General features: G+C 38.8%; 1 protein-coding gene across 1 annotated transcript; it reads right to left on the bottom strand.

Annotated features, from left to right (window-relative positions):
* Positions 1–3,646: 3,646 nt before the first annotated feature.
* SPATA45 (spermatogenesis associated 45) lies at positions 3,647–14,193 on the bottom strand. Its single transcript, XM_043924688.1, has 3 exons — positions 14,137–14,193; positions 6,098–6,409; positions 3,647–3,893 (listed from the first exon to the last, which is right to left on the bottom strand). Exons 2-3 carry the CDS (start codon positions 6,369–6,371, stop codon positions 3,874–3,876), a joined length of 294 nt encoding a protein of 97 aa, XP_043780623.1. The 5' UTR covers positions 6,372–6,409; positions 14,137–14,193; the 3' UTR covers positions 3,647–3,873.
* Positions 14,194–15,510: the final 1,317 nt, after the last annotated feature.

Genomic DNA, 15,510 nt, shown 5'->3' with positions numbered 1-15,510 from the left:
TTTTCATTTATTTTTATTAGTTGGAGGCTAATTACTTCACAACATTGCAGTGGGTTTTGTCATACATTGACATGAATCAGCCACGGAGTTACATGTATTCCCCATCCCGATCCCCCCTCCCACCTCCCTCTCCACCCGATTCCTCTGGGTCTTCCCAGTGCACCAGGCCCGAGCACTTGTCTCATGTATCCCACCTGGGCTGGTGATCTTGGAATTTTCTATTTAATATTTTCAGGCTATGGTTGACCACAAGTAACTGAAACTATGAATAGTGAAACTGTGGATTGGGGTGGGGGGACTACTGTAAAGTTAAAGCTGGCCAAGTAACAGAATAAGGTGGAAGGTGGGTGGTGACAGAATAAGGCAGAAAACCACAAATAGTTGAGGAAGTAGTGGGGACTGAAATGAGGTTAGAAAAGTTAAGTATATTGTACACAACCAGACATCATTTACTATTTGTTTATCTCCTATGATTCATCTTCAGTTCAGTTCAGTCGCTCAGTCTGTCCAACTCTTTGCAACCCCATGGACTGCAGCACACCAGGCTTCCTTGTCCATCAGCATCTCCCGGAGTTTGCTCAAACTCATGTCCATCGAGTCGGTGATGCCATCCAACCATCTCATCCTCTGTCATCCCCCTTCAATCTTTCCCAGCATCAGGGTCTTTTCAAATGAGTCAGTTCTTCGCATCAGATGGCCAAAGTATTGGAGTTTCAGCTTCAGCATCAGTCCTCCCAATGAATATTCAGGACTGATTTCATTTAGGATTTACTGGTTTGATCCTCCTTGCAGTCCAAGGGAGTCTCAAGAGTCTTCTCCAGCACCACAGTTCAAAAGCATCAATTCTTCAGTTCTCAGTTTTCTTTATGGTCCAACTCTCACATCTACACATGACTACTGGAAAAATCTTAGGTTGAACCAAGAAAAGATTGGCGCTGTATCTGTAGCCTTTTACTTGGGCTGCCAGGTGTTGGGAGATCATTTTCCATACACAGGTCTCTCACATTTCTGCAGTTTTGTGCCAGAGGGACCAAAAGCTTTTGTTCCAGGCTATCTCTTCAAGGGTATTTATATTATCACGGGTCTTGGTAGATAGAGATAGTGTCCCCACCGAATCAAAGGGAGGGTTTATTTCCTGTCCAGTATAATAAAGAGAGTGTCTTCCAGCAGGCAAAGACTGGCTCTCTTGACCTTAGTGGTCTTTAGCCGTGAGGCAGAATCTCTGTGTGTGTGTCATCTATCTAAACAGCTCCACAGTGTCCTGCGGATTTTAGAAAAGGGAGGATGGAGGGGAGGGCAAGAGGAATCAGCAGGTATGTGAGGTTTGTGCTACTTGCCGAGCTCCAAATAACAAGTCCTTTGCCTCAGAACTAGGAGTCTTATGTCTTCTGTCAACGCCCATGAAACTGTGGCAGGCTAACCCTTCACAGCTCCTGACACTACTAGGTGTTTGCCTTCTTGAAAAGCAAAAGCTTAGGTTTGGGCCTGTTTTTTTTTTTTACATGCCCTCAGATCTGATGGATCTTATTCATACTATGCCGTGGTGCAGTGTTAGCTGAGGTAGGGTTGTAGGCCAGTTGCCTGGTTCATCCCCCTTCAATATTAAAATCCTTTGGCTTATGAATCTGAGCTTTCTATGGAGGCAAAGGGCAGCCAAATAAAAGGTGAATATTTCACTGATATAAAGACAAATGCCAAGAAACAGCTGTGGTCCAGGCCAGGCAGTGCTCAGCTTGCCATATGAAATAGGCTCTTAATAGAAATCGAATAGCAATTAACTCAAACTACTATACGGAGCATAAGCCAGGATAAAATTTGAAAATTAGTATGCTATCCAAACATCAGTGAAAGATAGGCCACCCTAGCCAAATAGGATTTGACCATGAGATGATTTAAGCAGTGCCCACTTGGGGTGGGCAATGATACACAGACCACCTGTCTCCTGAGAAAGCTGTATGCAGTTAAATCCAGACAAGGAACAACTGACTGGTTCAAAATTAGGAAAGGAGTACCACAAGGCTGTATATGGTTGCCCTCCTTATTTAACCTATGTGCAGAGTGCATCATGCGAAATGCTAGGTTGGATGAATCAAAAAATGAAATGAAGATTGCTGAGAGAAATATCAAGAACCTCAGATATATACCACTCTAATGGCAGAAAGTGAAAAGAAACTAAAGAGCCTCCTGATGAGGGCAAAAGAAGAGAATGAAAAAGCTGGCTTAAATCTCAACATTCAAAAAACTAAGATCATGGCATCTGGTCCCTTCACTTCATGGAAAAATAGAAGGGGAAAAAGTGGAAGCAGTGACAAATTTTATTTTCTTGGGCTCCAAAATCACTGCAGACAGTGACTTGCAGCCATGAAATTAAGAGACACTTGCTCCTTAGGGGGAAAGCTATGATAAACCTAGGCAGCATATTAAAAAGCAGAGGCATCACTTTGCTGACAAAAATCTGTATAGGTCAAGCTATGGTTTTCCAGGAGTCATGTACAGATGTGAGAGTTGGACCATAAAGAAAGCTGAGTGCCAAAGAATTGATGCTTTTGAACTGTGGTGCTGGAGAAGACTCTTGAGAGTCCCTTGGAGTCAAACCTAAAGGAAATCAACCCTGAATATTCATTGGAAGGACTGATGCTAAAGCTGAAGCTCCAATACTTTGGCCATCTGATGAGAAGAGATGACTCACTGGAAAAGATCCTGATGATGGGAAAGATTAAGGGCAGGAGGAGAAGGGGTTGACAGAGACTGAGATGGTTGGATAACATCACCAACTCAATGGACCTGAATCTGAGAAAACTCCAGGAGATAGTAAAGGACAGGGAAGCCTGGAGTGCTGCAGTCCATGGGGTTGAAGAGTCAGACATGACTTAGCAGCAACTGAACAACAACAGCAATGATATACAACAGAAGCCTCTATGGGAATCTTCTATTACCTTCTCAAGTATGTACTTATTCAAATTATCAAAATCATTGCTCTAACAGAGCAAGGTAATATAAGTAATCAATAGAAGCAAATGTTAACTTCGGGAAGCTTTAGCCTTCAACTTGATTGGTGTGGTTGGTCAACACATTCCACTGATTTGCAGAAACAATATAAACTTTGGGTGTGGGAAGAAGGATAAATTAGGGGCTGGAATATATATATACTACTATTTATACTATGTATAAATATAAATAGATAATCAACAAGGGCCTTCTGTATAACACAGGGAACTATACTCAATATTACATAATAACCTGTAAAGGTGAAGAATCCTAGAAAAGTGTATATATATACATATATATATATATGTATGTTTTATGCATGTTTGAATTGCTATGCAGTACGTCTGAAACTTACATAATATTATAAATTAACCATGCTGTTTGTTGTTTAGTCACTAAGTCATGTCCCACATTTTCTCGGTCCCATGGACTGTAACGTGCCAGACTCTCCTCTGTCCAGGGGATTTCCCAGACAAGAATATTGGAGTGGGTTGCCATTTCCTTCTAAATTAAAAAATACAAAACAAAACCTTTTTTTAAAAATAATTAATAAAAGTAAAACACTTGTAACTCTAAAAAAAAGAAATAATATAAACTATTTGAACATTTTAAATTAGTAAAGAGAAGATCACTGTGAAGTGAACGTTTAGGTCATCCATCTCTGAAAGTATCTTTAATAACTCAAATCCTCTCTTCAAAACATTTAAGTCTAAATGATGGAAGGCAGTGAAGATGTAATACATTTTGTGTGGCTCAATGGTTTCTTGATGATCTAATGAATAGTTTTCTTTGGCTTCTCTTATAATTAATATTTGTAAATAATTTAGATGGATATTGAAGAAGGATCAAAGAGATTGTGTTTCTATGTGTCTTTGTAGATGGACTTTATCCAAATATGGCATTATCTGAAAAATAAAAGAATAAGTATCTATTACATATCTTATAATACATTTCATAGTTCCAAAATAACCCTGAAGGCAGAGGAGAAGTACTGTTTCATGCTGCTGCTGCTGCTAAGTCACTTCAGTCGTGTCCGACTCTGTGTGACCCCATAGACGTCAGCCCACCAGGCTCCCCGTCTCTGGGATTCTCCAGGCAAGAACACTGGAGTGGGTTGCCATTTCCTTCTCCGATGAGTGAAAGTGAAAAGTGAAAGTCAAGTCGCTCAGTCGTGTCCGACTCTTAGCGACCCCATGGACTGCAGCCCACCAGGCTCCTCCATCCGCAGGATTTTCCAGGCAAGAGGACTGGAGCGGGGTGCCATTGCCACTGTTTCATGGATACAAGGAACAAGGCTTAGAGACACTGAAGGACTAAAAGCATGAGACCACTCAGTCTCAGAAGCAGAACTTGAACCCAAGTGCAAAGGGCTGGATGTTTGTGCTTCTCCAGATTCTTATGCTGAAACTCTAATCCCAATGGGATGGTATTTGGAGGTGGGGCCTTTGGGAGGTAATTAAGTCAAGAGAGTGGAGTCCTCATGAAAGGGATTCATGCCCTTACAGGAAGAGCCCAAAAAACTAGCCAGCTGTTTCTATCGTGTAACAATACAGCAAGAAAACAGCTCTCTGAAAATTAGGAAAAGGGAACTCCAAGAACCCAATCATGCTGGCACCCTGACTCAGACTTCCAGCCACCAGAACTGTGAGAAATAAAGTTAGTTTTTTAAGCCACTCAGTCTATAGTAACTTGTTAGAGCAGCCCAAACTGAGTAAGACACCAAGTCTTCCATTTTTAAGGCATGGTTAAGTAAGACTCTCCCTCTTTTGACTGACATATCTCCAAATAGAAAATTAAAGAGAGAGCTTCAAAATATCTGTGAGTCTGTTTCTGTTCATTTGAGTTTTATTTTAGATTCCACGTATAAGTGATGTCGTATGGTATTTGTCTTTTTCTGACTTACTTCACTTAGTATACTAATCTCTATGTCCACCCATGTTGCTGCAAATGGCATTATTTCTTCTTTTTTTGTGGTTGAGATTGTGCAGGTTCTCTTAGAATTGTGGTGGTTCAGTCACTAAGTCGTGTCTGACTCTTGAGATGCCATGGACTGTAGCTCGCAAAGTGCCTCTGTTAATGGGATTTCCCTGGCAAGAATACAAGAGTGGGTTGCCATTTCCTTCTCCAACGGATCTTCCTGACCCGGGGAAAGAACCCTGGTCTCCTGCATTGCAGGCGGATTCTTTACCAACTGAGCTACCAGGGAAGTGGAATACTTCCTCCTTGTAAAAGAGTTATTTTTTGAGCAAAGTTAACATATGACTGTTACAGATCAACTTTAAAACACAATGGAGAATCTCAGGTTTCCAGGCCACACTGCATCACCCTCTCTGCCCTGTTTATGAACCGCAGTGGGTCAAGTGTATAGTCACAGCCTTGACATCAAAGAAGTTAAATTTCCAATATGGCAATTATTTTGTTTGTGATCTAACTTAATCATTTGTTGGTTATGTTCAACATAATTATACTCTTTTTATTTTTTTCAAAATAAATGGAAAAACAACATCAGTTGCTTGTCTTGACTTAGAAACAAGTATTTAACAATTAAAGTATTTACCAGCAGTTCTTCTTCCTCCCCCCCTGCAAAATAATACCACCAACACCACACGCCACCTCACCCCAAACTTCCTCCACATTTTATTATTGTGTCTCAGGTTTTTTGTTTGATATTTGTCATCAAAATACTTTCCACTGTATCTCAATTTTGCATATGACATTTTTGCAGACGTAACAGAAATTGATGAACAAGGAGGCCTCTAGACCCTTCTCAAAATATGGTTCTTAGGCCATCAGGCTCAGTATCACCTCTGCCTGCCTGAGAATGCATATTCCAGTACCCAAACTAGAGCCTATTGAATGAGCCAGTGTGGAGATGATCCCTCAAATCCTGTAAACATGAGAAAACGAGGATCTCTGGTCTATAGTAGATCTTACTAGCCTAGTTTACGTCAACTAGCCTAGTATACTGATGCTTTTAACTTCAAACAGACTGCCTTTTAACTATCCCAGAGCAATATGTATGAACCTCTTTCAATCCTAGAAATAACTCCTAAGTTTACTTATAGATCCCTCCTGTCAACTGGGTAGGAATCCTACTGCAACATCTTACTTTTTGGTGGAAAGTGCCTTTTCTCCTTGTGAACGAAGAGACTCAGTTTGACCCAAGAGCTCCTGTCACTGTCGGGAACAGTTTCTTTGACCTGGTCATGAGTTAGGGACTTGTAGGCACCATGGAAATGCCTCTTTTGAACTCTCAATAAGCTGACTTGATTGCTTCTTTCCACCAGGCAGTTGGATTCTCGCCTTTCGTTTATGTCCTCCAGGAGACGTTTGTCTGTTTTAAGTTTTTTAATTATTTCACTCTTTCTGTTTACAGATGCCATTATGCTGAAAGACTAATCATCAAGTGATTCTTGCTGTCCTGCAAACAAATGCAGAAGAAAAAAAAAAAAACTATCAATTGCTTGCTTGACCTCAAACCCAATATTCACAATCAGGTATTCACCAGCATCTCCAGTTACTTTATCAAGTGATTACCTCATGTTAGGTATTTCCCCTCCTGCAGATGCCACCACCACTGTGCCCCTCCCACAACCTCCCTGTATCTCTTACTATTGCTTTCTAAGGTCTTGATATTTCCTGAGGAGAAAGAAAAGACCAAAGAAAGAGGATACAGTGAGAGAATATATTTTGGTTTTTAAAGCGATACTATGCATTGATTTTTGCTTTTAGGAACTTTCATTGCTTATTCTGATTATAAACGTAATATGAATTTATTATAGGAAATGAAGAAAACACAGCAAAGTAAAAGGTAGAAAAGCTAAAATCACTTGTAATCCAGAAACAGCCAAATTCACATTATGGATGTTTCTTTACTAATAAATATCCAAAGATATTTCATTATAAAAAGTACAAGGGGTTCCCTGGCTGTCTAGTGGTCAGAACTCTGAGATTCCACTGGCGAGGCTGCGTTGGATCCCTGCTCAGGGAACTAAGATCCCTCAGGCTTAGCGCTATAGCCAAAAATTAAAAAAAACAAATACAGAAGACGACATCAAACTGATTATACTAAAACACAAATTTTAAACATATGTTTTTAACTATTTAGAAAGATTTTGCTTGTTAGGCCTGTAAATTTGTCTTTTCAAGGATTTGAAGTACTTAAAAATCAGATATGCTAAATTTACAAAGGAAATTTAAAATATTTAAAGGATTTGTATTAACTAAGTTTGTAAATATACTACTCGAGGTGTTTAGTCTTTTCAACTTGGGTTAACTGAATATTAATTTCAGAAAAAAAATAAGAATGATCATTCACACAAAAATAAACTCAATTTAGGGAATTTTCTGGCAATCCAGAGGTTAGCACATCATGTTTTTACAGCCAGGGGCAGTGGTCTTTCAGTCTCTTGTTGGAGGACTAAGATGTCACAAGCCATGTGGCATAGCCAAATTAAAAAAAAAATCTACAATTTATAAATAGAATACAACTCATGTTGAAATCAACACTTTCATTTTAGAAAATCAATATTATCAGCCCCAAAGTCCTACCAACCCAAATGTCCATCAACAGCTGAGTGGATAAATAAATCATGGTATATCCACACAATGGATACTATGCAGTTATTAAGAAAAAAAAAAGATAGTCCTATTGATACGCATAACAACATGGCTGACTCTCAGAATAATTGGGTTGAGTGAAGAAAAGTCAGACCCAAAACAGTGGTATTATATGATTCTACTCATAAAATTCTATGAAATGTGAACTATTCTATAGTGACCAAAAGCAGAGAAGTCGTTGTCTGGAAATGAGGAAGGGTTAAGGACAATGGCAGCAGGCAGGATTGTAAAGTAATACAAAGTATGAGTAAGCTTTTAGTGGTGATGAATCTGTTTGTTATCTGGATTGTGGTGATGGTTTCATGTTTTTGTACTTATCAAAGCTAATCAAATTGTATACAGATCATCCTTGATTTAGGGTGGGGTTTCAATGTGATAAACCCATTGTTTATTGAAAATATATTAACTTGAAAATGCATTTCACACACCTAACCTACTAAACATGATAGCTCACCCTCCCCTACTTTAATGTGCTAAGAACATGTACATTGGCTTTCAGTTGGGCAAAATCATCTAACACTTATTATAAAACTTATTTTATAATAAAGTGCTGATTATCAAATGTAGTTAATTGAACATTATACTGAAACTGAAAAACAGAATGGTTGTAATCGTAGCAGTCATTTTCACTTTTGATCACATGGCTGACTGGGAGCTGGGAGTATTGTCCCACGAGTCACCAGCCTGGGAAAAGATCAAAGTTCAAAATTTGAAGTATTTGAAATATGGTTTCTACTGAATACATATTGCTTTTGCACCATCATAAAGTTGAAAAATTGCACATCAAATCATTGTAAGTTAGGGACCGTCTGCACTTTACACATACAGTTTATTGTATGGCAATTATAACACAATAAAGCTGTGGAATAAAATTGGGATTAACACTGAGAACATTGCATAAAGCAAGTGGTTAATAAATACTTGTTGAATGAATAAAAAGTATATTATTTATCAGATAATTTATATTCACTTAGCATTAACATTGTGAGAATTTTTCATGTTACTATATGTCTTTCGTAATAAAAAAGGTACTCTCTGATGACAGTAGTCTATCATATGAATGTATAATAATTAATTGATTAGTCCCTTTACTGTTAGACTTTTAGATCATTTACCCTTTAACCCTTTCATCAAGTGCCAAAAATTTTGCAAACATACAGTGTTTTAGGAAACCCACAAGACATCAGTTTTCCATTCCTAAATACACAAGAAGATAAGAGGTATAATTTCAGAGTTCTCTGGGCTAACAAATAAATCTTACAAGAAAAAAGTCACTTGAAGAAAATAGTTGCTTGGAACAAAAGGAAATGCTTTAATGGAGAATAAAATCCCTGACTTTTTTTCCTCCCTCTGTCCAGAGCCATGAGGAAGACACGGATATTCTGAACAATCGTAAAGAATTGTCTCAGGAAGTTATTGCCGCGATAATGATGCAAAACTCAGAGGCATGCAACAATTAACATTTATTCTCCTGCTCAGTGGTGGATTGTTTGGATTCAGGCGAATTTGGTTGGGACTGTCTCCCAGCTGAGGGCTGAGCTCCCACGATTTTAGGACTAAGAGAAACAAGTAAAGCTATTTTTCTCTAATCCAATATCTCAGATGGGATCTAACTCTCCTATACTCATTTCATTTCTGGGAATTTTAAGAACATAAACTCTTTTTCAAGAATATGAGAAGAAAAGCTTTTTTACTAAACGGCAATTGTATTGCACCATCTCTGGCATGTACAGCCTTTCTGCTTTCTCTTTCTCTTTCCTGTCTCCCTTGGAAAATCCTTCATTTCAGGCATCATATTATTTACAATAATACAGAGTTGGAGCTCAGTATAATGTAGGAGCTCAATAAAAAGCAGTTGACTTTCCTAAAAGTATAAATCCAGTAATGTTAGCTCACAAATATAAAAGATGTACAACCCACCAAGAAATGATCCCTTGGTTTTCAAGTAAGCAATTCTTTAGGCAAGATGTCAGTTGCAGAAGTGAACAGAGAAGAGAGAAGATACCTTTTCAACAATGGATCTAGCAAGTTTAAACTGAAGGAAGATAAAACATTTTATGCACTCAATTAACACTAAATAATTAAATTGGCCTCAATCTTGCTAACTCTGTTTCGATCACCCATTAATTATCCAAAGTAGTAAAAACAAGATGTGAATGAAATAAATCTACGAATAGCTCCCATCTCATTTTTATCATTAATTTCAAGTTACTTTTACTAGAGATACTAATTTGATGGAAATTAAACTCCTTGAATTCTGTCTCCTTTACCACTTTTACTGTTTATCATCCTCTCTGCAGGATGTTCAAATGAAAAACAAGGGGGGACATGACTAAAGGAAGTAGAAAACAAGGTCATTGTCTCATGTACTTTTGAGCTAATTTATATTTTGTTAAAAGTTCATTATGTAGATTTGCTGCAAATGAAATATAGATGTCTTAGTCACAAATTCACTAAGAAGATCACAGAATTCAAACTTTTTTACTAATAGACTAATTTATTTGATATCACTGTGCATCCTCACCCTAATGCGTTTTATTTTATTATTTTTAAACTAATTTTTATTGGAGTACAGTTTCTTTATAGTGTGTTAGTTTCTACTGTCCGGCAAAATGAACCAGACATACACATACATCTCTCCTCTCCCCTTTGGCTTCCTTGCCATCCAGGTCACTACAGTGCATTAGGAAACAGTCAATCAAGTCCAGGAAGCCCTAGTCCCATACAGGATAAACCCAAGGAGAAACACGCCGAGACACATATTAATAATCAAACTAACAAAAATTAAATACAAAGAAAAATGATTAAAAGCAGCCTGGGAAAATAAAACTCATTACAGATCACACGAACACAGGAGCCAGCTAAAATTAGACACAGCAAGAGTCTAATGGTAAGAGCATGGAATCTGAAGTCAAAAAGATTTGACTGTTGTTCAAGCTATGCTAATTGTGTGGCCTCAGTTAACTCACCTTCTCTGGGCTTCAGTTACCTTACATGTTTAATGGAAATAATACCCAAATCACAGAGAACTATAAGGATTAAATGAGCTAATACATTATCAAGAACTTAATAAAACCAAAACTCAATAAATGGTAACTTTAAAATATTTATTAGTCACTGTGAAAACATTTTTGTTCAATTGGATAAATAAATAGTATTTTTTTCCCCTCAGTTATTAATCCATTTAGTTGCTATGTGATCAGGTTCAGCTACATAAGTTGTGGTGGCCAGAGCAAAATGAAAAGGCAAGGGCCCTTGTTGAAAAATCCCTGAGAATTTTAAGATGGTGGCAGAAGAGAATTCAACCAAGTGGGCTCCTTCTTAGGGGTGGGGGCTTGCGTGACAGTAGAGAGGTGTCACATGTCTATGAAACTGGTTACATGTGTGTAGGAAAAGTCAGTTCCTATGCTTCAATCACCTAGTTTTAGTGTCTTAAATGGCGATAAGTAATGTGCCTAACCTATGACTTTTTAAAGGCATGTATTTTTAAGCATGCATACATAGTCACTTCAGTCGCTCAGTCGTGTTGACTCTTTGTGACTCCATGGACTGCAGCATGCCAGGCTTCCCTGTCCATCACCAACTCCTGGGGCTTATTCAAAGTCACGTCCATCGAGTCGGTGATGCTATCCAACCATCTCATTCTCTGTTGTCCCCTTCTCCTCCTGTCTTCAATCTTTCCCAGCATCAGGGTCTTTTCAAATGAGTCAGTTCGTCATATCAGGTGGCCAAGTATTGGAGTTTCAGCTTCAGCATCAGTCCTTCCAATGAATATTCAGGACTGATCTCCTTTAGGATGGACTGGTTGGATCTCCTTGCAGTACCAGGCACTCTCAAGAGTCTTCTCCAACACCACAATTCAAAAGCATCAATTCTTTGGCGCTCAGCTTTCTTTATGGTCCAGCTCTCACATCCATACATGACTACTGGAAAAACCATAGCTTTGACTAGATGGACCTTTGTTGGCAAAGTAATGTCTCTGCTTTTTAATATGCTGTCTGTTTGGTTTGTCAAGCTATGGTTTGTCATAGTGTTTCTTCCAAGGAGCAAGCGTCATTTAATTTCATGGCTGCAGTCACCATCTGCAGTGATTTTGGAGCCCAAGAAAATAAAGTCTCTCACTGTTTCCATTGTTTCCCCATCTATTTGCCATGAAGTGGTGAGACCAGATGCCGTGATCTTAGTTTTCTGAATGTTGAGTTTTAAGTCAACTTTTTCACGCTCCTCTTTCATTTTCATCAATCTTTAGTTCTTCTTCACTTTCTGTCATAAGGGTGGTATCATATGCATATCCAAGGTTACTGATATTTCTCCCAGCAATCTTGATTCCAGTTTATGCTTCATCCAGCCCAGCATTTCACATGATGTACTCTGCATATAAGTTAAATAAGCACGGTGACAATATACAGCCTGACGTACTCCTTTCTCAATTTGGAACCAGTCTGTTGTTCCATGTCCAGTTCTAACTGTTGCTTCCTGACCTGCATACAGATTTCTCAAGAGGCAGGTCAGGTGGTCTGGTATACCCATCTCCTTAAGAATTTTCCACCGTTTGTTGTGATCCACACAGTCAAAGGCTTTGGCATAGTCAATAAAGCAGAAGTAGATGTTTTTCTGGAACTCTTGCTTTTTTGATGATCCAGCGGATGTTGGCAATTTGATCTCTGGTTCCTCTGCCTTTTCTAGATCCGGCTTGAACATCTGGAAGTTCACAGTTCACGAACTGTTGAAGCCTGGCTTGGAGAATTTTGATCATTACTTTGCCAGCATGTGAGATAAGTGCAACTGTGCAGTAGTTTGAACATTCTTTGGCTTTGCCTTTCTTTGGGATTGGAATGAAAACTGACCTTTTCCAGTCCTGTGGCCACTGCTGAGTTTTCCAAATTTGCTGGCATATTGAGTGCAGCACTTTCACAGCATCATCTTTTAGAATTTGATATAGTTCAACTGGAATTCCATCACCTCCACTAGCTTTGTTCATAGTGATGCTTCCTAAGGCCCACATGACTTCACATTCCAGGATGTCTGGCTCTAGGTGAGTGATCACACCATGGTGATTATCTGGATCATGAAGATCTTTTTTGTATAGTTCTTCTGTGTATTCTTGCCACCTCTTCTTAATATCTTCTGCTTCTGTTAGCTCCATAACATTTCTGTCCTTTATTGAGCCCATCTTTGCATGAAATCCTCCCTTGGTATCTCTAATTTTCTCGAAAAATCTCTAGTCTTTCCCATTCTACTGTTTTCCTCTATTTCTTTGCACTGATCACTGAGGAAGGCTTTCTTATCTCTCCTTGCTATTCTTTGGAACTCTGCATTCAAATGGGTATCTCTTTCATTTTCTTCTTTGCCTTTAGCTTCTTTTTCTCAGCTATTTGTAAGGCCTCCTCAGACAACCATTTTGCCTTTTTGCCTTTTTCTTGGGGATGGTCTTAATCATTGCTTCCTGTACAATGTCACAAACCTCTGTCCATAGTTCTTCAGGCACTCTATCAGCTCTAATCCCTTGAATCTGTTTGTCACTTTCACTGTATAATATTACACTTTCACTGTAAAAGGGGTTTGATTTAGGTCATACCCAAATCATGCATATACGGTGGATCCTCTGTAGGTCCCACTCTAGGAACCCTCCAGGTCCCACTCATGGATTCCGTATTTGAAAATTTACCTACTCACTAAAATTTGCTATCTGATAATCAATACTGTAGCGCTTTCACAGTCACCCCCAAACATGCACATAGCAGTGAAAAACCTGGGTCTCCTTGTGTGCACACCACCAGCTAAGGTAGAGCAAGGCTGTCTCTCTGCCTTCTTGTTTCAGCTCTCATATCACAAGGGTGTCGTTGTCCTCATCTTTTTAGGGTCAAATGTGGTGTTTCTCGCATTTTTGTGCTTGACATTGATTTCACTGTTTAAAATGCCCATCAAGTTTCATGCTAAAGCACCGTCTGGTGTTCCTAGATGGCAAGAAGACTGTGATGTGCCTTATGTGTGTTAGATCAACCTTGTTTAAGAATGAGTTATAGTGCTGTCAACTGTGAGTTCAACATCAATGAATCAACAACATATTTTGTGTCTCTAAATTGAAACACTCTTTAAAAGAACTGTACATTGATTGGTTGACAAAATTGCTGTGACCAGAGGCTCTGGTCACAAAGCCACTGTATTTCCTCTAAGAGCCATGGCTCAGTATTTGCCAATTCAATGTTCAGGGCACTTTATAGACTATAACTACCAAAATACCGAGAATCAAATATGTATATATTGAAAGCATATTACTATTTCTACAGGTATATTGGGCTTTCCAGGTGGCTCAGTGGTAAAGAATCTGCCTGCCAATACAGGAGATGTGGGTTCAATCCCTGGGTCAGGAAGATCCCCTAGAGAAGGAAATGGTAACCCACTCCAGTATTCTTGCCTGGAAAATCCCATGGACAGAGGAGCCTGTTGGGCTACAGTCCACGGGGTTGCATGGGGTCGCGTGTGATTTAACGACTAAACAACAACAGGTATATTATTATAAGTTACCTTCAACATACAGCAACTCAGAGCCTATTGGAAGTCCACTGGTGTGGCTCAGCCTACAGATATGTTACCCTGGCAATGGAATATTATGATTTGTGCCATTCTGGCTTTGTTCAGGTCATAGAATCCTGGTTAAGAGAAGTTTTAAAGTCAGAGAGACCATTTAGTTATCAGCCCTATGTCCTTGAATAAATTACTCAATCTCTCTTAATATCAGTTTCTCCATCTGTAAAATAAGATAAAGATATCTATATCATGAAGCTGTGTTTGTGTGTATGTGGTCGAAAGAGAGGGGAGTTGGAATTGTTAAAACACACACACCACACACACAAAACAGACCTTAAATGGTGTCACCATGATGCCAAACCTAGATTTAATCTCTAATGTAATTGCAGTTTCCACCCCTACCAGAAATGCAATTAAAAATCAACTCGTCTGGAATTTTCAATAAAGTGAACTGCCATGGGGGTGCTTTCCATCCCCCAGAGGAGGAAAAGATAACCCTTGCTTTTCTCTCCCCTCATTCTCCTGATTTAAAGCAATTTTTTTTTTCCTTTTGCCAATAGCTCCCTTTCCCACCTTCCTTCCTATAAAAGCCTTCCATTTTATACAGCCCCCCAAGTGCCCTTCTAGTTGCTAGATGGACTGCTTCCCAGTTCGTGAATTGCCTAATAAAGCCAATTTCATCTTCAAATTTGCTTGGCTAAGTTTTGTTTTTTAACAGAGTTAAATGAGATATGCATATGAAGCTCTTTTCAATGTGCCCACCATCAACTTATTACATGCACTGACATTTCTTGAGCACCTTCTCTGGGTCTGTTGCTGATCTGTGCAGAGGGCAAATAGGTACCTGCTCCCAAGGAGCTTATAGTCCAATGGTTTGTGGTAAGTACTTAGTAAATTGTTGCTATTTTTATTGATTTTATTAAAACTTCATGTTTCACTTGGGTAATTATTTTATTTGTATGCTTTTTTCTCAGAAGAGGACATCTCCAGCTTCTAAAAAAAAAAAAAACTTCAGAAATACAAAAAAATTTTTTTGTTGTTTTTTTTTAATTGACGTATAGTTGATTCTCAATCTTGTGCCAATCTCTGCTGTAAGCAAAGTGACTCAGTTATATGCACGCATTCTTTTTTTGTATTCTTTTCCATTACAGGGTATTGAATATAATTCCTGTGCTATACATTAAGACCTTGTTGTTTACCCATTCGAAAGAGTAGTTTGTATCTACCAACTCCACACTCCCAGTCCATCCCTGTCCCCCAACCCCAATCCCTTTGGCAACCACAAGTCTGATCTCTATGAATCTGTTGCTGTTTTGTAAATAGGTTCATTTGTGCCATTTTGTAGGGTCCACATATAAGTGATATCATATG

Source organism: Cervus elaphus, chromosome 14 (assembly GCF_910594005.1).
Source record: "Cervus elaphus chromosome 14, mCerEla1.1, whole genome shotgun sequence".
In the NCBI taxonomy this organism is placed as follows: Eukaryota; Metazoa; Chordata; class Mammalia; order Artiodactyla; family Cervidae; genus Cervus; species Cervus elaphus.
Note: the sequence above shows the minus strand (reverse complement) of the source record. Positions and strands in the feature narration are given on the sequence as shown.

What these genes read in the sequence shown, in the direction of transcription:
- SPATA45 (XM_043924688.1), bottom strand. Translation starts at nt 6,371, where the DNA reads ATGGCATCTGTAAACAGAAAGAGTGAAATAATTAAAAAACTTAAAACA. An exon ending in AAGGCACTTTCCACCAAAAA is followed by an intron (nt 3,894 to 6,097) that starts GTAAGATGTTGC and finishes TTTATTTTTCAG; the next exon opens with ATAATGCCATATTTGGATAA.